The sequence below is a fragment of the Dioscorea cayenensis genome, chromosome 11 (assembly GCF_009730915.1).
Source record: "Dioscorea cayenensis subsp. rotundata cultivar TDr96_F1 chromosome 11, TDr96_F1_v2_PseudoChromosome.rev07_lg8_w22 25.fasta, whole genome shotgun sequence".
In the NCBI taxonomy this organism is placed as follows: Eukaryota; Viridiplantae; Streptophyta; class Magnoliopsida; order Dioscoreales; family Dioscoreaceae; genus Dioscorea; species Dioscorea cayenensis.
This window is the reverse complement of record NC_052481.1, coordinates 3,728,812-3,738,610: the sequence shown is the minus strand read 5'-3', so window position 1 is coordinate 3,738,610 and position 9,799 is coordinate 3,728,812. Positions and strand designations below refer to the sequence as shown.

General features: G+C 34.4%; 1 protein-coding gene across 1 annotated transcript; it reads right to left on the bottom strand.

Annotated features, from left to right (window-relative positions):
• Positions 1-5,283: 5,283 nt before the first annotated feature.
• On the bottom strand, positions 5,284-5,739 carry LOC120271524 (wheatwin-2-like). Its single transcript, XM_039278213.1, has 3 exons — positions 5,665-5,739; positions 5,480-5,554; positions 5,284-5,385 (listed from the first exon to the last, which is right to left on the bottom strand). Exons 1-3 carry the CDS (start codon positions 5,737-5,739, stop codon positions 5,284-5,286), a joined length of 252 nt encoding a protein of 83 aa, XP_039134147.1.
• Positions 5,740-9,799: the final 4,060 nt, after the last annotated feature.

Sequence of the window (9,799 nt, the reverse complement as noted above, 5' to 3'; positions counted from 1 at the left end):
TGTAAAACGCCGCTAATATTTACGGCGTTTCATAATAAGGCGCCAGCAATGGTGAAGCCGATTATCCAAGAATGGCACTAATTCGCCGGCGTTTATCGATTAAAAACGCCACTAATATTACGGCGTTTTTTATTAATAAACGCCGATAAAAACCAAACTTCATTCTTTTGTTTATCCTGGCGTTTTTGATAAACGCCGGCAAATAAATAAATCCTGTAATATTTTTTTATATTTTTTCACTTAATGCCTATAACAAACTTGAATATTACTTTAAACCGAAATGAAACTTCTCTATATGTTAATAAACAAAAATATGAAAGCAATAAATAATGTACATTCTTGTATTTGAATGCCACAAAGATATATAAATCAACTTAGAGAGATCTTGAATAATCTCATTCACAAACATAAGTATTTAACAAAATATGATAGGTGAAATTGTGCCAAAATTTCATAGAGACATCAAGACCATCAAAGTTCACATAAAATCACATAAAAAAGTGGGAAAAATCAAACGTTCATCGGTCTTGTTCATCGAACTTCCTAAGAGGGCATCAATGTTTTGGAGAAGGCTTATTCTACAAGAATAATGTAGAGTATTAGATAGTATTCACAAACACAACATTATATATTTAATGTACAATTACCTGAACATGCACACTAGACCCGGCTGTGTTAGCCTTAGGGGTTTGAGATCCAATGCATTGATTCTGCAATAATTACAATTACATGTTTAAAATATGGAAATGAAAATAATAATAATATAGTACTAGAAACTTATAGAGAGTATCATCCAATCACACACACAAACACAAAAATGAAAAAAAATAACTTCTGTTTATGGAAGTATCTAAAGTATCTAATTACTAGTTTACAAGTTTGAAGTACCTGCGATTGAAAAGATGATCCAACTATGGTAGGCGGGGGGATAGTTGCTCCTGGGAATTGCTGTTGTAGGAAAGTATATAGAGCGTTGTAATTAGCTCGTTCTCGCCCAAGCTCATCTTCCATCTTTTGGAACTTTTCATCCATCTGTTGGCGAAAATCTATGCACTCAGATGAATGACCACCACAAGTTGCGAGACGACGGCTATCTGAATGACCGTAATATGTTGTAGGTGTAGGACCCAATCCAAGCCCTCTTACTCGGCCATGTCGCTCTTTTCCTATCACCTGAGTCAAAATTTCTGTTTCAACCATTCCCTCATCCCCATCTATTGATTCATATTCAGGTAGTTTTTCATTCGCCTTTTCCTACATTTATGTAAAAAGCTTTTAACAAATGTTATTTCTAAAGAAATCAATAGAAGAAAAAAAAATGGTCAAAGACTTAGTACCATAATGTCTTCTGTCTTTTATTCAAATATGATCCATCTTTTTTAGTATGGGTCGCTTTGAAAAACTCAAAACGTCCTATTTTCTTTCCACTTCTAAGCTCCTAAATCAAGAAAATATAGATTAGTAATGTTTAATAGCAAATTGTACTCTTTGGGAAAAAATTGTACATAACCAAATATTGAATCTATTTCAAAGAGTTAACAATTTGTTACCATTTCTTTTTCTTTTCTCGCAAAACTTTTTGAACCAGAAGTGTGTGTATACTTTTGTTGCTTTCTCGAGGAAACCCCAACTTGTTCTGATTCCTGCATAATAACATGAACATTAAATTACATATGTAAGATACCATGATTATTACATTTAAAATAAACAATATATTATTCGTACCTCCCCTTTCCTCGAGAACCAGAAGTCAACTAACTCTTCCCATTGCCAGGTAATGGTCCCTTCTGGATGCTTCTCTTTATTTGCTTGCAGTCCATCCTCTTGTTTGAAATATTTTTTCTTCAAATCATGTTTGTAGTCCCTCCATTTCTTTCCCAAAGACTTAAGCACATAGTCTTTTGGGATTTCAAGAACAAAGCGCATCTATTTGACAACCAAAAATAATTTCAACCAAATATTATGACCATAATAAGATTTTTTTGTAAATAAATAGCACCTTATGCATAACACAAATTTAACCATAAAAGAATACCTCGATGAAGTTTAATAGTTCGTCCTTCAATGTTTTTGGCACTTTATGCCAACTTTCATATTGAAGACCAATCTTTTGGCTAGAGCGAGCGATCATACCCAAGAATGAAGAAAACAATTGTGCCTCAGGCCCAATTGGTTGTCCAAGCCGATTTGCACTGACCAATACTTTATCTTCTGGAGGCAGTGCCCACAACTCCTTCAAAGTTGTTCATCCTCTTCCTTTATGGCGTCCCACATTGTCAACTAAAACAATTCATGTGCCTGTTCATCAAGACAAAATGGTTTGAATCCATTACTCAAAAAAGTTGTTTTTTTTCAAATCAATTGCACAAAATACCTGTGTTTACATTAACCGAGCCACTGGTATTTTCAAGTATGTTACCATGGTCTTGGTTTTCATCATCTCCATTGTGGTTTGAATCAGTATCTGATGAATGACTTGAGGTGCGAGGTTGAGCATCATGCATTTGAGTAGATGACATCCCACCTTCATTAGATGTACTAGCATTTCAACTGGGATTTGTTTCAGATCGGATTACTTTCATAGCCTTCAATTTTAATCTTGGCATCTTGATGTTGTCTACATGACATCATAATTGTAGGTATACATCAAACAAGAATAAATAATATATATATATATATATGTATGTATGTATGTATGTCTATATATTAACTTGCTTGAGATTCAATCATGTGAAGTTAATTCAGTAATAGTAAGCATATTCCAATCAAATGATTAAATCTATATTCAACAAAGAGGTTAAAAAAGGCTTAGAAAATATAACAACAGCTTAACAATTAATTGAAACTATGAAAGGCATTAGAAATTCAATTTGTTCATATATATATATATATATATATATATTTTTAATTGTGTGGTAAAATGTTGAAAGAAAGAACTTAACCTGCTTACTATTTTTATTGATGCAATCCATGCAAGTAGATAAGCAATAAAGTTTTCAAAAATAATCAAATACATATGCATATATATGTAATTGAATAGGCAGGCCTTTTGTATGCAAGATGGTACATAAAAAAGCATCAGACTTGCATTATTTCTTTCTGTCGCAAGTGTTACCCATGCACGCTCTGCTATTTTCCACCAACTTTTCCCACTTCTCATTGTACCATTTGAAATTTTAACGGCTACTGTAAAAGCATCAGATTTTAAAGCTGGCAATGACTTTCCCTGGTCTTTTGTTTGGACTTTGGTTTCATTAAGTCATTCTAGCTGCCTAGTTGTCAAAGTTTATCTATTAATCAATAGGCCAAGAAGCATGTACTTGTTGAGTTCCATTTCTCTACCAAAAGTGATTTCCAGAATCTCAATTATTAGAAAATCAGTCTTCTAAGTTACCTGCTTTTGAATGATCATTGAAGCTTAGCACCATGTGCAAATTACCCCCCAACAAATTATTCCTTTCAACACCCTTTCTCTCACCTTCTCAATCAAATTTTCATCCACTTTTCTTATTTCTTATCTTGTATTTGGTCAATATCTTCTCAACATTAGCATTTGGCAGCTTCTGGCAGCTTCATAATGAAATCTACCAAAATAACCAAGTTTGTAGTTAAGGGAACAACATTTATTTATTTTTTTCCCAAGTAAGACCAGCAATCATCTTTACAAATGAAAACAGATTTTAAAAAAATGCACTATAAAGTGATTTCACTGAAATTTAAGAACATCAATCTCAATAAAAGCTGCCCTATTTTTATAGGTTAACTGCTCTTCCATCTCTGACACTAGTAACATGCAAAACTTATATTTGTCAAACCATGCATCTCAAAAGTACTGTGCTATAAAGAAGATGGTGATATTTCATCAATCACATCATATGCAGAACACATATTAGGAGCTTTATATCTGAAAATTAAATAAACAGTTCAGATTCTCAAGCATGGCTTCCCAACCATTCCATTTTGATTGAACATACAAAAATTCTTGAATTTCACATTAATCAGTCCTTAAAGACTCCTGAAACTCATCTACTATTTTGCTCCAGGAGTCTTTAAGGGCTGATTATTTTGCTGGTTCTGTTGATAACAACCAGTGAACATGACTATATTGAATAAATGAAAGACTACCTTTGATGTGATAAAGAGACGTGAGAAACTCATCCACTAATAAGTCATAGATTATCTCATAGACTTTATGATACAATCCATACCACCTTTAATTAATGGCTCTGTACTATTTCCATGTTATTTTGCAGGTATATTAATTTCTTGTTTTATCTCACACTCTCTATCAATCAAATCTATTGATGAACATTCTATAACCATTAATTTTCTCAAGGACTTTGAACAATCATTGATATATTTACTAATCAGAGTCATCAGACCAATGAATGAACTCGATTCTGTTTATTCAATTGACAAATTACTACAGTATTGCTTGGTCTTGTCATTTTAGAAGATAAAACAAAACTGGCAGAGCATGATTCATCTAGAGAAACAATTAGTGACAATTGACAATTGCCATTATTCACATGGTAAAAAATAAAATTGTTTTCTAGGATAAGATTGCATCTGAAGAGCAAATATATAATGCATGAATAGGAAGACAAAAAGAAATCAACATTCAGTGTTTCTCAAATAAGTCATGCATCATGTTGTTTGTAATAAAACAATGAACTGCAGATTATGCAACAAGATTCTATAAGAATATAATTCAAGTTCTTCTTTTCAAGTTCCTAAAGAAGAAGCCTTATGCAGATTAATGTCAAATATATATCACTGATGATGTCAAAAAATAAAAGGCATCTACTATCTTTGGATAAAATCAAAGAAAGCAGGGCAGTGAAAAAAATCAAAAACCAAGACAGCCAGCTCCTTGACTGAACAAACTTATTAAAACATAACATGTCCGGATTACAAATCCCTTCCTGAATAAAATCAACAAAAGGTCTCTGGACATAAAAAATAAATACACTGAAATAAAACTATTCAAGGAAAAAGCAAGAATGCTCGATCTTCATGGATGAAGTTAATTCATCATGATTGTAAGCTTTCTTGTCAAAACACAATATACATACATCCATATGAGAAAAAGGAAGCACCTATTATCTTGACAAAGTACATCCTACTTCCAGGAAACTAATTGATTAAATCAGATGTTCTATTTCAGCACAAGTCTATATGGTTTGTGTTAAAGACATCATCACCAAACTGAGAAAATAATCACATTAACCTTGAAAGATATGGGTGTTCAAATGACCTTGAGCACAGCTACTACCATCAATGTCAATCTGCTGAAACAGACTCTAATCTAAGTCCAGGCCCTCCATAAGCACGCCAGTCCACTATTCTCACTGTTACTTGATCATTAGTTTTAGTATTAGTCACCTGCATCAACAAGAAAAGAATTCAACGTCATCTCTACGATATATGTAATCATTACAAGTAGAGATTATTAGAGTGTATATGTATATATACTTACCAACAAACACTTGCCACAAGCAACTGTCTCGTAGAGCCTCATAGGCCACAAAAAGCAATCCATCCATACTTCTACCTCCAAGCAAGAGACTTCTCAAAGATCCCATATTGCACAATATGCACTCATCGCATTTAAATCCCGATGAGTTCTGCGGATGGATTGTAGTAGTGGTATGTGGCTCTTACATTGCTTGCTTGTTGTGCTCTCACACCATCACCCAACAACCCAAACACCACAACCATCTTCTTAGCAATCTCCATTGTTGTGGGTTAAACTCTAGCATACCAGATCGTTTTTCATCTCTACAGACTTTAGCAAATTATTTTTCTTGGCTCCTTATAAAGAAAAAGGATGAAGGTTGATCTCAAGTAAAAAAATTATGCAAATGTCTTAACCGATATCCCAACTCTTATCTCCCCAAAGACATTCCACTTTCTTGTTTCACAATTTGGTTGGCTGCATTCTCCGAAAGAAAGAAATTAGATGTCAACAGACCACAAGTGCAATGGACAACATATTACAAAAACTTCATTTGGAAGAAAAAGGCAAGCTTGCAATAGCTAATATATATATATATATATATACAAATATAAGAGAGAGATTGAAATTAAAGAGTGATGAAGTGTCATGAATACTTCAGAGAATAAAATAATAAGGTATAAATTTATAACTAAGAAACTCACCATGAATGATTAATCGAGCTAGGCTTAAATTTCAAAATCACAACGCACTCAAAAATAATGTAAGAGTCTCACTTTGCTAGATCTTTGAATACTATACTTCCTAAAAACATCAAACTTCAATAAAAAAAAAGAAAAGAATCAATATAACAATCACTAATGAAGAGAAGAACTAAGTTAAATTATAAAGATGAGATGGATTGGCAAATAAATTATAGATTATGAAAGAGTACATAAAACTAACACTAGAAACGCTGAAACTGGAAAATTGTAAGTCATCATACAAATATTAAGTAATTAACTGATCAAGCTGCATATACATCCTCATTGATATCTTCACGAACCCATTGCTCATCATCATTAGAAGATAAAATCCTTTCACTACTAGTAGGAAAACAATCAGTTCGAGAACCACTTTCTGTGGATTCATCACCCATGTCATACACTTCCCTGGCTTGATTGCGTATCACAACATACCATCCAGATTCGCTGAGATCTTTACTATAGAATACTTGCTTCACTTGTGATGAAAATACATAAGGCTCATCAATGACATGAGCACCCGTGTGGATTAATCTGGAAAAATTCACCATGCTAAATCCATATTTATCTTTCTTGATACCACGACTATTAGTAACATCAGCCCAATCACATCGAAACAACACAACTTTGAATTTTTGAAAGTAATCTAGCTCAATAATGTCATTCAAAATCCCGTAATAGTCAACATTTCCTTGGACGGGGTTAGCATCACTTGCGCTAGCATAACTCATTGTTGAAGAATTAACAAGGCATCCGGAATTTTGAGTTCTCCTTAATCTCTCACGGGATTTGGTATGGAAGCGAATTCCATTGATAATGTATCCTTTGTATCGCTTAACAATTCGGTTTGGTCCTTGTGCAAGAAATCTAACTTCTTCAGTCACATCTCTTCCACGAGAGACCTAGTAAATTGCATCAACATATGTATGGAATTAAAATTTGACAAATTTATAGAGAATTATGCTTCTAATTTTCAGCACTTACAACTTCCTCCAACCATCCATGAAAGGTCTTAGTGAATTGCAAATCAACATCGCGAGCGGTTGAACGGCGACCACGCATTTGCTGTCTCAAGATGGTCTTATACTCACTACAATTAATTGCAATACAAATTTTTAACTTATGCCATAGAAAGTAAAAGACATAAGGATGCTTCACTTATGATTGCAGTGTAATGGTAGCATCATGGTGTAGTAAGACATATCGATGTGCTTGAGCCAATGAGTTAATTAGTATCTTATTCTGCTATTTCAAATTTTCCTATTGGTTGCCCATGACTGTGAAATAAATAATTTCCACCGAATTCTTCATTATGAACTTCACCCAAATTCCTTGAGGGTTTATCAAATATTGTTCAACATCCTCCAGATATCGAGAACAAAAAGTTACACATTCCTCGGCCAAATAACCTTCAGCAATAGAACCTTCAGGATATCTCTTGTTGTGCACATAATTCTTTAACTTCAACAAGAAACTAAAACAGGTATGCCATGTCAACAAAAAATTAAACTTATTTCGTACTAATTATAACTACGTTTATAATAGAAAATGTTACCGTTCAATTGGATACATCCATCTGTAATGGACAAGTCCACCAAGTTTGACTTGCAATGGAAGGTGAATAACCAAATGGACCATTATAGTGAAGAAAGATGGTGGAAAAATCTTCTTTAATTGACATAAAACCATCGTTGCTCGATATTGAAGTTTCTCGAGCTCGTCAACCTTGAGAACCTTACCACAAAGAATTTTGAATATGTTGCAAAGCTCAGAAATGGAACACATCACTTGTTTTAAAGATGATAAGCGTAAAGCAATTGGAAGCAAATCATGGAGCAATATATGATGATCATGTGATTTTAGAGAATGTAGCTTCCGTTCTTTTTGGTTGACGCATCTTGATATATTTGAGGAATAACCATCCGGAACTTTAATGTCCTTCAAGACTTGGCAAAACACATCCTTCTCCCCTTTTTCCATTGAATAAACAGCAGGAGGCAATCTTGTTCTTCCATTAGGGAGATATTCAGGATGAAGAACATGATGAATTCCTGTATCTACCAAATCAAGTCTGGCTTTAAAGTTATCCTTTGATTTGCCATCAACATTAAGAATGGTTCCAATAATATTTTCACAAACATTCTTCTCGATGTGCATCACATCTAGATTATGCCGTAGAAGGAGATGCTCCCAATATGGTAAATCAAAAAATATACTTCTCTTTTTCCACAAATCTGCTTCATGTGCTTCATTTTCTTCCTTGTCGATGTCACTTTCTTCTTGAAAATTGGATTCTTCCTTCTGTCTTTTCTTTGAGCTGCTAGAAGTCTTTGTTTTTTTAGCCTTTGTTTCATTCGTTTCCCATAGCTATATTGCACATCATTTAACATCAACAAGATGTCTGACACACTTGTAGATAGAGGAGCCTCACGTAGCTCTAAGGTACCATCAAATAGATGTTTTTGGAGCCTATATGGATGATCTTTTACTAACCACCGCCGATGTCCCATATAACAAAATTTTTGTCCATTGGATAACCATCTTGACGATGTTTCTGCAGCACAACAAGGGCAAGCATACTTTCCCTTCGTGCTCCAACTAGATAAAATTGCATAAGCAGGGAAATCATTTATTGTCCACATTAAAGCAACTCGCAAATTGAAATTCTGTTTCCTTAATGCATCATATGTCTGAACACCAACCCATAGTTGCTTAACTCCTTGATTAGAGGTTGCAAGTAGATGTCAATGTCATTTCCTGGACCATTAACCCCAGGGATAATCATGGATAAGAGGAAAGAAGATTGCTTCATCCCTTTCCACGGTGGAAAATTGTAAGGGATCAACACCACTGGCCATGTACTATAAGAAGTACTCAGTAACTTGAATGGGTTAAAACCATCAGAGGAAAGTCCGAGCCTAATATTTCGAGGATCAGAAGCAAAGTCTGGATATCTCATGTCAAATGTTTTCCATGCTTTAGCGTCAGCAGGATGCCTCAAACACCCATCTTCTGTACGACCATCAACATGCCAAGTCATATCTCCAGAAGTCCTTGATGACATGAATATTCGCTGTAATCTTGGGATGATAGGAAAATAACGCATAACCTTCGCTGGTCTTTTGTGAACCATCTCATCATCATCATTTGAAGAATGGTTAGATTCAGTGGACAACCAACGAGAACTGCCGCAAACAAGACAAGCTTGTTGACTTTCTTTATCATCCCAATAGAGCATACAATCATTAGGGCAAGCATGAATTTTTTCATAACCAAGTCCTAAGTCTTTGATGACATTCTTAGATTCATGACTATTTGTAGGAATGGCAGCGGCTGGGAAAAATTCTTTCAAAAACTCAATTAGGTAATCGAGCGCTTTTCCAGTCATCCCACACATGCATTTTAGGTGGAAGAGCTGAATGCAAAAATACAACTTGGAATGCTTCTATCCATCATAAAGTTTCTCATTCATATCTTCAAGTAACTTGTAGAACTTTGCCGCTTCCGTAGGAGGTTCTTCCTCGGATGTCCCATCCTGGCCTTCGTCTTCATCACTCACAACATTTCCAATATTAGGTTCAATGCCCCCATGAACATC